At 49.4% G+C, this 17468-nt stretch overlaps 2 protein-coding genes and 1 long non-coding RNA gene across 3 annotated transcripts; 2 read left to right on the plus strand and 1 right to left on the minus strand.

The window, feature by feature from the left end:
- The first annotated feature begins 217 nt into the window (after positions 1 to 217).
- LOC136542537 (L-type lectin-domain containing receptor kinase SIT2-like) lies at positions 218 to 7145 on the plus strand. Its single transcript, XM_066535031.1, has 2 exons — positions 218 to 2220; positions 5377 to 7145. Exons 1-2 carry the CDS (start codon positions 219 to 221, stop codon positions 7068 to 7070), a joined length of 3696 nt encoding a protein of 1231 aa, XP_066391128.1. The 5' UTR covers position 218; the 3' UTR covers positions 7071 to 7145.
- Positions 7146 to 7567: 422 nt separating this feature from the next.
- Positions 7568 to 8931, minus strand: LOC136547080 (uncharacterized). The gene is made up of 3 exons (XR_010781476.1): positions 8766 to 8931; positions 8016 to 8087; positions 7568 to 7909 (listed from the first exon to the last, which is right to left on the minus strand). It is a non-coding gene; the product is annotated as an uncharacterized lncRNA (long non-coding RNA).
- Positions 8932 to 13686: 4755 nt separating this feature from the next.
- On the plus strand, positions 13687 to 15840 carry LOC136547081 (beta-hexosaminidase 2-like). Its single transcript, XM_066539048.1, has 2 exons — positions 13687 to 14515; positions 14654 to 15840. Exons 1-2 carry the CDS (start codon positions 13708 to 13710, stop codon positions 15592 to 15594), a joined length of 1749 nt encoding a protein of 582 aa, XP_066395145.1. The 5' UTR covers positions 13687 to 13707; the 3' UTR covers positions 15595 to 15840.
- Positions 15841 to 17468: the final 1628 nt, after the last annotated feature.

Consider the following 17468-nt stretch of genomic DNA (forward strand, 5'->3'; position numbering starts at 1 on the left):
GATGTGACAGCAGGACTGACGTGGCACCTGCCTCTGCTATGGCTACAGTACGGCAGAGGAGCATTTCGACACCTGTCTATATAGTGGCTACAGTGCAGCAGCTGAAAGCGTTTCGACGTCTGCCCCCGCCGCGTGTTCACGGAGCAGCATATTAGTTAACACTCTACTGTCGGACAAAAACTGAGGCTTGTTAGAAAATCGACCGTAGCGTTGAAGCAATGCTGTTTCAGACCTTCCACCTGGCTACTCTGCTGATCCTTCTCGTTCCTGTTGGCCGCTGCGCCGATGCCACCGCCGGCAGCGATGACGAGCAGTTCGTCTACAACGGTTTCAAGGGCGCGAACCTCACCCTCGACGGCGCGTCCACCGTGACGCCGGACGGCCTCCTGATGCTGACCAACGGCACCATCCAGATGATAGGCCACGGGTTCCACCCGTCTCCGCTGCCGTTCCGGGACCCGGGTGCCCAGAACGCCACCGCCGCGCGGTCCTTCTCGACCACCTTCGTGTTCGCCATCTTCGGGCCGTACATCGAGCTGAGCAGCCACGGCCTGGCCTTCGTCGTCTCCTCGGACATGGCGGTTCTGTCCACCGCGCTGCCGGGGCAGTTCTTGGGCTTGCTCAACAGCACCGACAACGGCAACAGCAGCACCCACGTCTTCGCCGTGGAGCTGGACACGCTCTTCAACGCCGAATTCCTCGACATCAACAGCAACCACGTCGGCGTAGACGTCGACAGCCTGGTGTCGCGTGCCGCTGCGGACGCCGGGTACTACGACGACGGCACCGGGCAGTTCCGGAACCTGAGCCTGGTCAGCCGGAAGGCCATGCAAGTCTGGGTGGACTACGACAGCGGGGCAACTCAGGTCACGGTGACCATGGCCCCTCTGGGCTTGGCCAGGCCGAAGAAGCCGCTGCTGCAGACCACCGTCGACCTCTCTGGCGTGGTGCAGGACGCGGCGTACGTTGGGTTTACCTCGGCGACGGGCATCCTCTTCTCGCGCCACTTCGTGCTCGGTTGGAGCTTCGCGTTCGACGGGCCGGCCCCAGCGCTAAACATCTCGGCGCTGCCAGCCTTGCCGCCGGCGGGGCCCAAGCCGCGGTCGAAGGTGCTGGAGATCGTGCTTCCCATCGCAACAGCGACGCTGGTGTTCGCCGTGGGCGTCCTGATCTACGCCCTGGTGCGGCGGCGGATCAAGTACGCCGAGCTCCGCGAGGACTGGGAGACCGCGTTCGGGCCGCACCGGTTCTCGTACAAGGACCTGTACCATGCCACCGGAGGGTTCAGTGACAAGCGGCTGCTCGGCGCCGGAGGGTTTGGGAGCGTGTACAAGGGCGTCCTCCGCAAGTCCAACACCGAGGTCGCTGTGAAGAAGGTGTCCCATGAGTCGAAGCAGGGCATGAAGGAGTTCATCGCTGAGGTCGCGAGCATGGGGCGGCTGCGGCACCGCAACCTCGTGCAGCTACTCGGCTACTGCCGGCGCAAAGGTGAACTTCTCTTGGTCTACGATTACATGCCGAATGGTAGCCTCGACAAGTACCTCTACGACCGAAGCAAGGGTGCACTGGATTGGCCTCAAAGATTTCACATCATCAGAGGAGTGGCGTCTGGACTGCTGTACCTGCACGAGGATTGGGAGCAGGTCGTCATCCATCGAGATGTCAAGGCAAGCAATGTGCTCCTCGACGGCGAGATGAACGGACGATTAGGAGATTTCGGCCTCGCGAGGTTGTACGATCACGGAACTGATGCGCATACGACGCATGTGGTCGGCACTATGGGGTACCTGGCCCCTGAATTAGGCCACACCGGCAAGGCAACGCCGGCAACTGATGTCTTTGCTTTTGGGGCATTCCTTCTGGAGGTCACTTGTGGACGAAGGCCAATCGAGCAATACGAGCACAACAATCACACGGTGGTGCTCGTGGATTGGGTGACTGAGCGTTGGCGCAGGGGACTGATCCTTGACGCGGCAGACACGATGATCCCTGACGGTTTCAATCCTGATGAGGTCTCTCTGGTACTAAAGCTCGGTCTGCTTTGCTCGCATCCGTTGCCCAACGCAAGGCCAACCATGCGGCAGGTCATGCAGTACCTCGACGGCGACATGGTCCTTCCGGACTTGTCACCGGAGTATTTCGGCTTCACCGTGATGGAGCGGATGTATAGCAGCAAGGATACGATGGCATGCGTGTCGTCGTCCATGAGCATGGGTGCCAGTTCTGATCTCTCTAAAGGAAGATGATAGGCTTTTGTACTTGGGGAGTGTAACTGTTGATCCTGTTGTCGTTGTAATAAGAAATTGATCTTATTGTGTTTTACTGAAGGCTTCTAAAATACTCCAAATTAATATGGAGCATTCATTGTGAGTTGATTCGTGAGCTACTGATAATGATATTTCCTCTTGAGGAGTACTTTGGTTGGTATGGAGCATTCAACTAGTAACTTCTATCCTTGATTCCGAAATGCATACATAGAAGTTGGACATGAGACTATCTGAATATCGCTGCCTCATCTTAAATAGCACATGTTCTAATCGGTTGCTTTTGTTTTGCAAAATCGAAACTAACAAACGTTTACACTCTTTTTTTGCCACTCTTGTGCTGGTCGTGTGGCATAGCCTGTATTTGTCCATTTGTCATTTGTTTATGATTTGTTAATTATCTTTGTGTTATAATATATTAACTTTTTATCCTTGTCTGACTATAGAAAAAATTATAAATTGCTAATTGTCTTTGTGCCAAATATATTAAATTGTGTTAGGTTTGTGATTTTGTCTAACGTATTTTTTAATCTCGGATCTAAAAATTGCAGATTATACCTCGAGCGGAGCTACGGCGGCCGCGGAGATCGATTCAACAACATAGTACGTCGACACACGGTAGCGAAACTGGCCGCAACGGGCGGTGTTTGGTTCGTGATCGCACCGACACCGGTGAACCGCGGCGGACCAGGCGTTGGCTCCGGACCCGTTGCAGCGATGTAGCAAGGCTGTAGTTGCTACTCGTCGCGTCGCACACATGTGCCGTAGGAATCGTAATCGCAGACCCCTCGAACTGGACACCAAGCAAACCCAAGGGAGCAGCGGAGCGCGTGCACCGTCAGGAGCAGACAACAGCGATCAATGGGATGGATGGGGTGCATTAGTGTCATCGACAAACGCGATTGGCGGTGACCCAGCCAGGCGGCGAGATCCCGCGACGCAGGAGCAGCGACTCCCACCTGTTCGTGGAATTGGGTTAGAGAGTGTGGACAGGAGAGGAAAAGTACTAAACTGTCCTTAATCACAATTAATTATTTTTTAATTAATAGTTGTGATAAATAATTTCCACCGTAACAAAGCTCGCATTTTTAATATAAAATATACATAATAACCGTTGTCTGAGCAGAAGCTTTAACAACTTTCTTTTGTTGTGTTATGAAAAATATCTTGTCTTCCTTTGAAAGAAAAATAAAACAGAAATGTTATACAATACACATATGTTTTAGCAAAAGTGTCTCTCTTACTCTCCCATCCTCTCCACCGCTGATGGCCCTCGTCATGAGAACCGCCGCAGCCTCCATCACTAGTGGCGCCAGAGCCCCTCTATTCGTCAACGCCACTGCGTGCCGGCCAGGAGTGTGGCGCCGTGGTTGGGCCCAACTCTGCATAGATTCGTCCCTCCAAGGCCCTCCAGGTGTCGATTCTCCTGCTCAAGAGCAAGAGGATATGAAGAAGAGCGAGACGGTGCCAGAGGCTGCTGCTCAGATTGCCGGAGGCAGCGGCGGGAGGTTCAGCGACTGGAGCACGTCGGTGCTCATCTTCGGGATCTGGGCGGGATCTGTGATTTGTCATTCCATAGAAAAAAATTGTGATCTGTGGAGGCTGAAGGCTGGAGGTAGAAGAAGGGTGGAGGCTGTTGGATCTTAATCCTATGGTGCAAAAAAATCCATGTGTTGAAACTGCATAAAACACATGGTTGTGCAATAGACAGACTCGCATGTGTCGACAAAAGATGTTTGGTAGTCCACCGAGGGGTATCCCACGATGGTAGATTTGTCGATGGGGGTGCGTGTAATCAGGAACCGAATGGTGACACAAGACGCAGAGACAGCGATGTAGACATGTTCGGGCCATCTGATCGATGTAATACCCTACGTCCTGTGTCTTTGTTGTATTGTAATGACTATGAGATGTATGTAGATGTCGACTAGGGGACCCCTGCCTCTCCTTATATACTCTGGAGGGGTAGGGTTACAAAGAAAATATCTTATTTGGTACTATATAATATTTTGTGGTGCACGTCGATCAGTGCCGTGCACATCTTGATCTTGTGGGCTGGGCCACCTCTGATGGTGCAGCTCGTATCTTATCTTATGAATATCGAGGTCATATCTGTAAAAGCAAGTCAGGTCTGTAAAAGTCTTCCTAAAGAACAGTGCATTGGATCATTTTCATAGCTGATAAGCCAGGTCTGTAAAAGTCTTCCTAAAGAACAGTCCATTGGTTGGGTCACTCCAGTGTCAGTCAGTCTGAAAAGGCTGCTGATTGTTTCAGCTGCGTGGAAGAGACAGGTTTTTCAGCGCCTCTCGTCTTCACAGAACTCGTTTTCTTGCTGGTGGCTGGTGTGTGGCGACGGCATCAAGGCGAGTGACCTCATTCAGAACAGTCACAACGACAACGAGTGCGCCCGCCAGCGCACGGCGACTACCAAGGCTGTGCTCGCAGAACAGTCAGGGTGTACACATCACATTATTGACGCGTATGTTCGTATGTTGACAACAATTATTGACGCGTATGGTTATACCTGACAGTAGTCCGTATGTTCGTTGCACATTCCTCTTTGTGTCTCTCTCTAAGCCCTAGTGCCGCAAAACTCTCACTCGGCCACCAGTTCAGCATCCAGCCAACTGAAGATCTCAAAGAGAGTATAGAGCCTGAAAGCTTTTCCAGGGCTTATCAAGGCGAAGCGAGCATTGAACCTGCTAAGGGCTTATCAAGGCGAACAGAGTTATGTCTACTAAGCTGGCATCCTTGGTCGTCCTGCTCCTTGTGATCCATGTCCCCTCGTCGTCTGCGGACGACGACGGCCACCAGTTCATTTACCAAGGCTTCGCCGCGTCGGACCTCGCACTGGACGGGCTCGCCGCCGTGACGCCCGGCGGCCTCCTCGCGCTGACCAACGCCACGTTCCAGGCGAAAGCGCACGCGTTCCGCCCAGCCCCCGTCCACTTCCTCAACGCGTCCTCCGCCGCGGCGTCGAACGCCACCACCGGGCGGGCACTGTCCTTCTCGACGTGCTTCGTCTTCGCCATCGTGTGCGATTACGAGGGTCTGAGCGACCACGGCCTCGCCTTCGTGGTCGCCCCGACCACCAACTTCTCCGCGGCAAAAGCCGGGCAGTACCTGGGCGTCTTTGGCGCGATCAACGGCACGGCGAGCGACCCCGTCCTAGCGGTGGAGCTGGACACCATCATGAACCCGGAGCTCCGCGACATCAACAGCAACCACGTCGGCGTCGACGTCAACAGCCTCGTGTCGGAGCAAGCCACGCCGGCCGGCTACTACGACGACGCGGCCGGCGGCGCCTTGCGGGAGCTGCAGCTGAACAGCCGGAAGCCGATGCAGGTGTGGGTCGACTACGACGGCCAGGCCGGGCAGCTCGACGTGACGCTAGCGCCAGTGCAAGTGCCGAAGCCCAGCAGGCCTCTGATCACCACGGCCGTCGACCTCTCCACGATCGTCGCGCGGGGCCCGATGTACGTCGGCTTCTCCTCGGCGACTGGGGTCATGGTCACGCACCACTACGTGCTCGGGTGGAGCTTCAGCCTGGACGGACCGGCCCCACCTCTCGACGTGTCGAAGCTCCCCGTCCTGCCACGCGTGGGTCCCAAGCCTCGGTCCAAGGTGCTGGACGTCCTGCTGCCACTCGGCACCGCGCTGCTCGTGGCCGCAGCGCTCGCAGCCGTCTTCTTCGCCGTGTGGAGGCGGCGCCGGTTCTCCGAGGTGCGGGAAGACTGGGAGGACGAGTTCGGCCCGCACCGCTTCTCGTACAAGGACCTGTTCCACGCCACCAACGGGTTCAGCGACAGGAACTTGCTCGGCGTCGGGGGGTTTGGGAGAGTGTACAAAGGAGGAGTGCTCCCATCATCCAGTGGCCTAGAGATCGCAGTGAAGAGGGTGTCGCATGATTCCAGGCAGGGCGTCAGGGAGTTCGTCGCGGAGGTGGTGAGCATCGGCCGCCTCCGGCACCGGAACCTCGTGCAGCTGCTAGGCTACTGCAGGCGCAAAGGCGAGCTCATCTTGGTGTACGACTACATGGCGAACGGGAGCCTTGACAAGTACCTGCACGAGCACGACAAGCACGTGCCGGTGCTCTCGTGGCACGAGAGGTACCGGATCATCAAGGGCGTCGCGGCAAGCCTCCTGTACCTGCACGAGGACTGGGAGCAGGTCGTCATCCACCGAGATGTCAAGGCGAGCAACGTGCTGCTTGACCACGAGATGAACGGCCGGCTAGGCGACTTCGGTCTGGCAAGGCTGTACGACCACGGCAGCGATCCTCAGACGACTCACGTGGTCGGGACCATGGGGTACCTCGCGCCGGAGCTCGTGCGCACGGGGAAGGCGACGACCTCTACCGACGTCTTCTCTTTCGGCGTGTTCCTCCTGGAGGTCGCCTGCGGACGGAGGCCCATCGACCGCGACGTCAACCGCGACGGCCGGGTCGTGCTGGTGGACTGGGTGATCGAGCGCCACCGCAACGGCTCGCTCCTGGACGTGGTGGATCCACGGCTCGTGGGGATGTACGAGGTGGAGGAGGCGACGCTTGTGCTGAAGCTGGGTCTGATGTGCGCGCACCGGTCGCCTAACGTGAGGCCCAGCATGCGTAGGGTCGTGCAGTACTTGGACTCCGACCAGACGGTTCCTCTTCCTGATCTGTCACCGAGCTACTACACGAGCTACAGCATGATGTCGCTGATGCAGAATGACGGGTTTGATTCGTACATCATGTCGTCCGGCAAGTCCCATCCATCCATGACTAGCATCGGTTTATCCTCTGTGAGTGTTCTATCAGAGGGAAGATGATCCGTCTTTTCTGTAGCTCACGCATGCGGTTGTCCTTTCTGGTATGACACGTTTCGAATGCAAAAGGTCTGTTCTTGAAAATAGAAATCCGCTTTTCCGATTTATATCCACCAATGTGTTTCAATTTTTTGCCGATCTGAAAATCCTAATCAAGCTCGCTTCGTATATACCATCAAATGGACAAAAAAAAACATTGCCCTCTACTACCTCCGTCCTAGAATGTAATTCTGGGTTTGGTCACAGGTCAAACCAACTCAAAATTAACCGAGTTTGTGAAAAATGGTATCAACGTTGAAGACTCAAGATAGTTATATTACAAAATATATTCCACAATAAATACAATAATACTTATTTAGTATAACAAATATTAATATAAATATAATAATACTTATTTAGTGTAACAAATAATAATGTCTTTCTATATAGATTTAGTCAAATTTAAGATAGTTTGACTGAGCATTATTCTAGAACCACGTCCGTTTTTTTTTTTGCGACGAAAGAATAATTATATTAGATAATAGCCGGGTACATCAACACGTTACAAGCACTCTGGATTACACAAATATCCAGCTGATTTTCATTTAAATTATACCTACGCTGTGAATAGCTCCATATCTTAAAACCAAACATGTACGACGCTTTGTAGTATGGATGATCGTACATGCAAACACTCGGCAAAAGGCCTGAGAACAGATGCCCAACGAACGACGACCAACATTCATGTAGGTGGAGTTGAGAAACTTCTTTCTGATGTCTTCCTTCTTCTTGCTGCCACCGAAGAATGAGAAAGACTAATCTGAAATTTATTCTCCATAGCCCTTCATTGTGGCCAGATCTAACTACAATAGAACGGAGAAGTGACCGGAGAAAATTATTCCATGGTGTGCGACACCATCTCCGCCTTAATGTCATCATCCGAAAATAAAAGTCTCCATGTCATCATACCAGTGAGGATGTTGACGCCGTAGTTGTTGCTCTCATCCTCAACAGAGCCGTCATGGAGAAAACGATTCCACCCTGTCCTCTCGCCGTCGTCGGAGAGAAGGAGGAGGAGGAGGAGGAGGAGGAGGAGATAAATCATCAAAACCAAGAAACTTGGCATGGAGAAACTATAACCCTAAGGACTCGATCTACTGAGAAAATTTATTAAAAAAGATGGATCTCCACTCCCTTCGACCTCCGGCGATATATCGGAGGGAGAAAGGAGGGAGACCAGCGGTGAATGAGACGGGGTGCGGTGGTGGCGGCGCTCCTCCCAGTTGGGACCAAGAAATACTTATTTTGTTGCTCGTACCACCTTACACCTGCAGGTCCAGCAGGTGATAACAGGTTGCACTTGCTTCAGTAAGCAAATTCGATTTCAATGTATAATGGAACGTGACGGTTACATTTATATCTTCTATACATAATAATATTAAAGTGGTAAAATTTCTCTTCACCCATTTTTTCCGTCTTGCCTTTCCTTAACTAATTTCATGAATATGAAAACCATATATAACATTTCTCTTTATATAAAAGTGCATGACTACTTAAGGTAGTCTGAAATCCTAATCCAATTAGATATCTTCGATTCTGAGTAATCTTAATCCAATTACATATCTCCCATTCCGAGTAATCTGAATAAAAATAGTTCTAATTCTAATCTAAATAGAAAAATATAAGAATATAAATTCTAATTGTAATCCAATTAGATACCTACGTGAGCGCCATCATCACGCTGAGCGCTCGCCCGTGCAAGGGGCCGCCCGCCGCCGAGCATGCTGAGGTCGCCTGGCCACTCGCGCCCGCCCACGGCACACGCCACCGCATGGAGTTCTGGATCAGGTGTGTGGAAGTCAGAAAACTGAATGGGTGAGGAGCGTAGCGTTCAGGGAGAAACCGAGAAAAGAGATAAGGTTGGAGTATTTTAGTCCTTTCCTACGGGTATTTTCTCTTTTTAATTTTTTTGGCCATTTTTTTATCTATGGACAATTAACACGGGCACAAAACAGGATGAAAGGAGACTTCAATTTGAAGTCGCGAGCACAAAATTAGGAAGTTAAAAAAAGAAGTGAAGGTAAAATCACAATTACAATTTTATCGTTAGTTGTGTTGATTTTTCTACTCATGGTCCACCTGTTGCTTTTTGTGCCTGGGATTTTGGTTTAACTATAATGAAACTCGATAGTCTGCTTTGTGCCTAGGATTTGGGTTTAACCATAACAGAACTCTATAGTCTACATCAGATGATTAATTTTTTTGCGAGGTAGAAGATCAGATGATTAGTCTCCAATCACCTGTCCAGTTCAACGCCTTCTTTTTTGTTAAATATACCATGTCAGATAGTCAGTGGCCATGGGAGAATGGGTCTCTTCACAGCAGGTTTTTTTCCAAACATGATTTGTCTAAAAATGGCTTATGAATTTTTTTCCAGTTATGGACATATTTCCTAGTAAATATTTAATCCACACATCTTCAACTAACCATGCAATAATGTGTCTGTTCCGTTCACGAAACAAATTCGATTTCAATGTATAGTGGAACGTGACGTACTATTACATAAATCTTTAATCCACACGTCTGCAGCTGACCATGCAATATTGTGTCTGTTCCGTTGATGCTCGAGCACATTTGCTAGCCTAGTACTCACTCCATCCTAAATTATAAGTCGTTCTAAAAATTTTAGAGAGTTAAAATATCACAAGTTTAATCAAATTTATATGATAAGATAATAATATTTGTGATAGCAACTAAGTATCATTAGATTCTTTATTAATTATATTTTTTATAGGAAACCTATTTGATGCCATAAATCTTTCCATTTTTCTCAATAATTTTAGTCAAACTTGAGATGCTTTGACTCTCCAAGATTTTTGGAATAACTTATAAATTGGAATGGAGGGAGTACCTAGTATTAGAGTGAAATTTACCATAGGATCTAAAGTTATTTGTAGGTCTCATATAGGTCCCAAAGTCTCAGAATGCATATTTAGGTCCTCTGTAGTTAGCTCGGGTCTCATCCAGATCCAAACGGGTGTTTAGCGGACCCGATAGCTGATGTTATATGCTGACTCGGTGCTTCCATGAATGTTAGCGGCAAGGCTCGATCTTAGAAAAATCATTATATTTTTTCATATGACCTCGAATGAAAATGATTCTTATATAAAAATTGTTGCCCTTGATGAGACCTATAACTTTATAGTTTTAAGTTTTGTCATTTGAGGTTGTTAAAATGAGCAAGAAATAATATAAAATTTCTATTTGTTAGGATGAGATCTACAAGTTTGGTACGCGAGTAACATGTTGTTTAAACTTTATAATATGTTATTTTTTGAGATCTTAACGATTTCAAATAAAAAAAAAACTTAAAACTAGAAAATTGTAGATTTTATTAAACGCCGTAATTTTCATATACAGAGTGAAAGCGTCTAGGCCCCTAGTTGGATTTCGGTGATTAATGATAATACATGATTATTGTGACTAACGTGTGTTTTACAGAGGCAATTAAGTTAGGTCACGGTAATGGAAATTGATTGGGCAATCATGGTTATCATGCCCCTACAATGGAAATTGTTTCGGTTTTCAAAGGATGGACGACAAGGTTAAGGATAGACTAGTTCTAAGTGTCGTTTGGTGTCAGACACTTAGAGTAGTTTAGGACTTTGTTTTTCCTTTGACCGTACTATTAAGGGGGTATGGATGGATAGCTTGACCTAGGTGAGTCTAGTGGGTTAGGTGTGGTGCACATTTATTAAAACTAGCACTATGTAGCTCCAAAATAGCCCTTAGATCATTTGGAGCAAACTTCATTCACATATGATTACGAGTTGAAAGTGAATGGAGGGTCAAATACTAACCGGACGCTGGTTACGATGTGACCGGACGCTGGCGCAGAGTCCGGTCAATTCATTTGATCAAGGTGAAGTCATCTTGTATGACCGGACGCTGAGAGATGAGTGACCGAACGCCGGGTGCCAGCGTCCGGTCGACTCTAGTAAGGTTCCAGAGAGGAAAAATCGTGATCGAACGCTGCCCAGCGTCCGGTCACAACTTAAACACTGGGTTTTGGGGTAAATTGACCGGAGCGTCCGGTCAACTTGACCGGAGCGTCCGGTCACCCCACAGACGCACATAACGATTCATTTTGAATGAGAGGTTATAAATACTTATTCTATTCACTTAAGGGATCACTTTTGCTCGTTCCAACAGCTGAGAAACACCCTTGAGAGTGCTAAGAAGAGCAAGGTCCTAGTGAGGTGATTGAGATTTGAGAATCCAAAAGAGAGCCCTCATTAGTGAAAGCAAGAGTAGCAAAGTGTATGTATTCACCCTTCTCATTAGGCTTATCGTGGACAAGTAAGAGTTCGCGCTCGTTACTTTTGGTGATCGCCATCACCTAGACGACTTGGTGGTGATTGAGAGCTTGGTGATCATCCGGCGGAGCTTGTGGATGACCCAACTCAAGTTGTGAGCGGTTGTGCGTGATTCACCGAGACGGAGTGTCAAAGAATCATCCTGTAGAGAGCACTTGATCCTTGCGCGGATCAAGGGGGAGCTACACCATTGCGCGGGTGCTCCAACGAGAACTAGTGGGGGAGTGACGACTCTCCGATACATCGGTAAAACATCGTCACGTTCCTCCTTCTCTCTTTACTTTGAGCATTTACTTTGAGCAATTCAATTTTTGTCTTTACATTCATAGAATTGCCATGCTAGAGTAGGTTTGAAACTTAGGTTACAAGACTTTTTGTGCGGTAGAACATTAGAAACACTTACTAGGCACAAGGGGTGAAGTGGGCTAACCGTAGGGTTTAATTATTGTAAAGAAATTTATAATTAGCCCAATTCACCTCTCTTTTGGGCATCTTGATCCTTTCACAGAGTATCTTCTTCCAACATTATATAAAAAGATACTCCCTCCATTCCTTAATATAAGCCATATAGATTTTTAAAGAAAATTCTAAAATGTAGATACGTATCAGCTCCTGCGCCGATTAGTTTAAAAACCTTCCCACCATACATAGCACATGCCCCAACCAATCCTTTAGATTTAGGAAGCAATCTGATTATGAGAGAGAAGATGGCTTGATTTTTTTTCCTCGGTCTCACATTCTTTTCCAAGCTGTGCGTTAATATTGGTGCTAAAAATTATATGGCTTATATTAAGGAACGGAGGGAGTATAATTTTTCTAAGGCGACAAGCTTGATACTTGATTAATATGCTGCTAAAACTTTATATTATTTTTTATGATCTTAACTGCCTTAAATAATAAAACTCAAAACTAGAAAGTTATAGATTTCATCGAGGGCTACAAGTTTCATGTAAGAATCATCTTCATCTGAGGAGGTCGTATGAAAAAAAATACTTTTTTAAGATAGTGCCTTGCTACTGACATGTGGGTTCCATTTGCCAGTTTATGTAGGCATTGAATCATCATGCCACGTTACCTATCGGGTTAGATAAACACCTGTTTGAATTTGGATGAGACCTGAAGTCCTGAACTAACGTTTTAGGGATTCAAATATCTATTTTGAAACTTTGGGCCGGCACGCACCATTTCTATTACTAGTACAGAAGGACATACAGAGATAATTGGTTCCTGGCAACATCGCATTCGCATCCAGTGGCGGATCCAGGATGAGCACCTCAGGGGGGCTAATCAATAGAGATTTAGAACAAATATCGAAGATTAATGATGAAATCACGTTTTTTCTACAGTAATTCTACAGTAATATCAATGCAAAATCACTCTCCCGGGGGGGCTGCAGCCCCCCCCCCAGCCCCCCCCCCTGGATCCGCCGATGTTCGCATCTCAGTTCGGCAGGCCTTCCACTGACCGCTCACTGCGCTCTAAACAACCCCACGCCGTGGAAGGTACTCGTATGCGGTATGCCACAGCGTCTCCTCGAACAACGCGAATTCGCGACGAAGACGTCAAATCAACTCGATCTCTGTTCCGACAAGGACAAATGGAGCCTGAACGCGAATTGTTTAGGCCAGCTCCGCCGTGTAAGTTAGGGCTTATATAGTTCTGGGCGTATAAAGTTTCGGAGTGTTATATCGGGTGTTACATGAGGTGTTTGAATATTAATAAAAAAATAAATTACAGAATTCATCGGTAAATCTCAAGACGAATTTATCAAACCTAATTAATCCATCACTAGCGTATGTGTTACTGTAGCACTCTATTGTCAAATCATGGACTGCTTAGGTTTAAAAGATTCGTCTCGCAAATTAGTCATAATTTATACAATTTATTATTTTTTAATATATATTTAATACTCTATGTGTCAATCATTCGATGTGACGTGATGTAAAAACTTAGGGTGAAAACTAAACAAGGGCTTAAACGGCGAACGTATGCTCCAAGGCCAGATTTGAGATACGATACGCAACCGGAGACGAAGAGGTTGTGGACACAAGCGGCACAAGAAGCAGACGAACGCTAGTGCCAGCTGCCAAGAACACTTTTTTTTAACGCAAAGTGCCAAGAACACTGGTTTGAGCCACTTGGAGGCAGTAGCGAAAACTATGCTGGTTGTGCAATTATCGCTTTAGATAATACCACAGTTATACATATATATAGCGAAGAGCCTTGACGTCGAGGACCGCACCAATCAAGAGCTGCAGCGCGGAGCAGCTCAATCCAGAGCTCTAATGGCGACGCTCCTCCTTCGGCTGCTGTTCTTGCTCGGCTCGCCGGCGACGCTCCTTACGTGCGCGGCCGCGGGCGCGTCGTTCCCCGTCAATGTCTGGCCCAAGCCGACGTCCATGTCGTGGGCGGAGCCGCACGCGGCCGTTCCGGTGTCGCCGTCGTTCCACATCGTCGCGTCGTCGGGTAATCCGTACCTCGTGTCGGCCGCGGAGCGCTACGCCAAGCTGTTGTTCAAGGAGATGTACCGGCCCATCGTTCGGCCGGCGATCAACGTCACCGCGGGGAACGCGCTGGAGACGCTGACCCTGGCCGTGTCCGACGTCGCCGCCCCGCTGCAGCACGGCGTGGACGAGTCCTACACGCTGGAGATCCTCCCCACGGGCGCGGCCACGGTCACCGCGGTCACCGCGTGGGGCGCCATGCGCGGGCTGGAAACGTTCTCGCAGCTGTCGTGGCGGGCCGGTGGCCGGGGCCGGGGCCGGGACCTCCTGCTGGTGGCCGCCGGTGTGCGCGTCGAGGACCGGCCCCTGTACCCGCACCGTGGGCTGATGCTCGACACCGGGAGGACCTACTTCCCCGTGTCCGACATCCTGCGGACCATCGACGCCATGGCGGCCAACAAGATGAACGTGTTCCACTGGCACATCACGGACTCGCAGTCGTTCCCCATCGTGCTGCCCTCCGAGCCGTCTCTCGCCGAAAAGGGCGCCTACGGAGAGGACATGAAGTACACCGTCGAGGACGTCAAGCGCATCGTCGAGTTCGCCATGAGCCGCGGCGTCCGCGTCGTGCCTGAGATAGACTCGCCGGGTAAGCCGTCGGTGCGGGCCTACTCTCCACTCTGTTTTCCAGCTTCCTTCCTCTGCTTCGTCGGCTTTGCTTTCGACGGGCCAGCTTCTCGTGTTCTAGTGCATTAGATTTTGGTTTTAACGGCCCAATTACTTTTAGGCCACACGGCTTCGTGGGCCGGCGCGTACCCGGAGGCCGTGACCTGCGCGGGCAAGTTCTGGCTGCCCGACGGCGACTGGAACCGCCGTCTCGCCGCCGAGCCGGGCGCCGGCCAGCTGAACCCGCTGGCGCCCAAGACGTACGAGGTGATCACCAACGTGGTGAACGACCTGACCTCTCTTTTCCCGGACGGCTTCTACCACGCCGGCGCCGACGAGGTCACCCCGGGTTGCTGGCAGGCGGACCCCACGATCCAGGCGGACCTGGAGCGCGGCGGCACGCTGAGCCAGCTCCTGGAGCGGTACGTGAGCGCGGTGCACCCGCTGGTGGTGTCCAGGAACCGCACGGCCGTGTTCTGGGAGGACGTGCTGCTGGACGCGGCCGTGAACGTGAGCACGTCGCTGATCCCGCCGGCCACCACCATCCTGCAGTCGTGGAACAACGGCGCCAACAACACCAAGCTCATCGTGCAGGCCGGGTACCGCGCCATCGTCTCCTCCGCCTCCTTCTACTACCTCGACTGCGGGCACGGCGACTTCGTCGGCAACAACAGCATCTACGACGATCCCAACAGCGACTACAAAGCCGACGGTGGGTCCTGGTGCGGGCCCTACAAGACGTGGCAGCGGGTGTACGACTACGACATCGCGTACGGGCTCACACCCGAGGAGGCCCAACTGGTCATCGGCGGCGAGGTGGCGATGTGGACGGAGCAGGTCGATACGGCCGTCCTGGACGGCCGGGTCTGGCCCAGAGCGTCGGCCATGGCGGAGGCGCTCTGGTCTGGCAACCGCGACGCGTCGGGGAGGAAGCGGTACGCCGAGGCCACCGACCGGCTCATCGACTGGCGGCAGCGCATGGTGGGGAGGGGGGTCCGGGCCGAGCCCATCCAGCCGCTTTGGTGCCGGACACGCCCCGGAATGTGCAACGCGGTCCAGTAACGGCCCGGCAAGAATCTTTGACGACTGCTGCCAACTACTTGTCATATGGAATATCCGACGTGTCGAAGTAAATTAAAAAACTAAGGTGTGAGTGCTGCTATACAATTAGTTTCGTTCTCGTGTCAGTGTTGGAGAGAAAACACCATTTGTTTGTTCTTTTGTTTTATATATATTTAAAGTGATATGAAGTGGACGGCATGTTATCTTGTTAAGTGGAGTTTGTGTACCTTAAAAGCCGGGTTTATGTGTGTGTGGGCCCATCCGGCTATCAGCGGCTCCATTGCTTGTAGCTCGATGTGATTAAAGAACTCGGGTGCTGATGAAACCTTTGAATTGTTTGTGCTTCAAGGACTGCTATGCTTGTTTGTTTGTGCGTTGTCAATTATTGCTCCTCGAGGAAAATGGTGCATTATCACTAGATTGGCCCATTGCTTAGCTTGAAGGATGGAACTTTTCTTGGTGTGAGTGTGACACGAGATGCTTTTCACATTTATTGGCAGGAGACACCAATACGTGGACAAGAGAGTCCAAGGGTTGGCAAATTGCCATGCTGGGGAACTAGCCAAAATTCGTTCGCTCGGTACACGAGGCTCACTGTCGTTGTTTTTATCAGGGGTGCCAAAAAAAAAGTGTGTACGTTGATAACTTCTGTATCCCAGCAAAATTATTGATGCTAGCTAGATGTGTTATGCTGTCAAATTGCGATCGGTACCCAGCTAGACGCCCATGCTATTTTGGCGATGTCACGACTTTGAACGAACGGAATATTGGCCATCAGAATCGTCCAATTTATAAGAAAAGTTGAATTAAGAAATATAGTAATCACACTACATGAGAACATATTTTCCTTCAACCAAAATGTATCATTGATCGTTTCTTCATAGCCCTACTAGATTGTCCTAAACTATGGAATGGAACTAGTAATTTCATTTGTTGCCTCATATTTTCGCAATAACTTGAATGGAAAAAGTTTTTTTTACAACAAAATGGAAACAGTTATCCTAACATAACGATCAAACTAAGATTCATTTATTCCTTAAAAAACACTAAGATTCATTATTTCCACTTTCTATTACAGGAGGTATATCTCGGAGTTGGATTGCTAAATTATACTCACTTTCTATTACAAATGGACTATTGAAGTAGTTCTCTCAAAATTTTATCTTAAGTTATAAGGTAATTTAGGTGAATTAACTCCCTAAGACACCAATCACGTGTGCCCCTGCCATTGGCATGTATCTTTTGGTTTCCTCGCAAAAAAGATACCTTTACGTTTAAATATGGTAGAACTTGTCTCCTATACTATAGTTAATTGAGGATTACATACATCGCTCGTTTTACTCCATAATAATATGTCCTAAATTTATTATCTATTGACATGTGGTATTTTCCATAATGCTAGCTGTGCTAACCATTTTAAATGATAGGGACAACCAACATTTACCCAAGTTACATGTGACAAAAGCACATACGTCTGTCGTGATTGTGGCGGCTTGCATAAACGAAACGTAAAGATCGTATACATACGCATCACGTTTCAATCAGTTTAGGTTATAACGGTGAGAATAGAATGTACACACGAGAACTCAACACGTCACCGCATATTTTTGCTAGATAACTTGTAGTATTGTGACATGATGTCATCTATGCAAATTAATGCATTAAAGTTACATGTGACAAAGCACATACTGAGTATACGACGCTCGCGGTTGTGGCCAGCGGCGGATCCACAGGGGGGCTGGGGGGGCTCCAGCCCCCCTAATTTCTTGATTTCAAACCTAATCACTGTGGCAAAAGCTTGATTTCACCATTAAATTTTCATGCAAATCAACATCTCTATTGTTTTAGCCCCCCTTATCCCGCATCGTGCATCC

Source organism: Miscanthus floridulus, chromosome 3 (assembly GCF_019320115.1).
Source record: "Miscanthus floridulus cultivar M001 chromosome 3, ASM1932011v1, whole genome shotgun sequence".
In the NCBI taxonomy this organism is placed as follows: domain Eukaryota; kingdom Viridiplantae; phylum Streptophyta; class Magnoliopsida; order Poales; family Poaceae; genus Miscanthus; species Miscanthus floridulus.

Excerpts from the sequence above, each read along its gene's own strand:
- LOC136547081 (XM_066539048.1), top strand. The coding sequence starts at position 13,708 with ATGGCGACGCTCCTCCTTCGGCTGCTGTTCTTGCTCGGCTCGCCGGCG. Across the intron at positions 14,516-14,653 it reads GCCTGAGATAGACTCGCCGG|GCCACACGGCTTCGTGGGCC; the intron begins GTAAGCCGTCGG and ends AATTACTTTTAG.
- LOC136542537 (XM_066535031.1), top strand. The coding sequence starts at position 219 with ATGCTGTTTCAGACCTTCCACCTGGCTACTCTGCTGATCCTTCTCGTT. Across the intron at positions 2,221-5,376 it reads GTCCATGAGCATGGGTGCCA|CCGGGCAGTACCTGGGCGTC; the intron begins GTTCTGATCTCT and ends CCGCGGCAAAAG.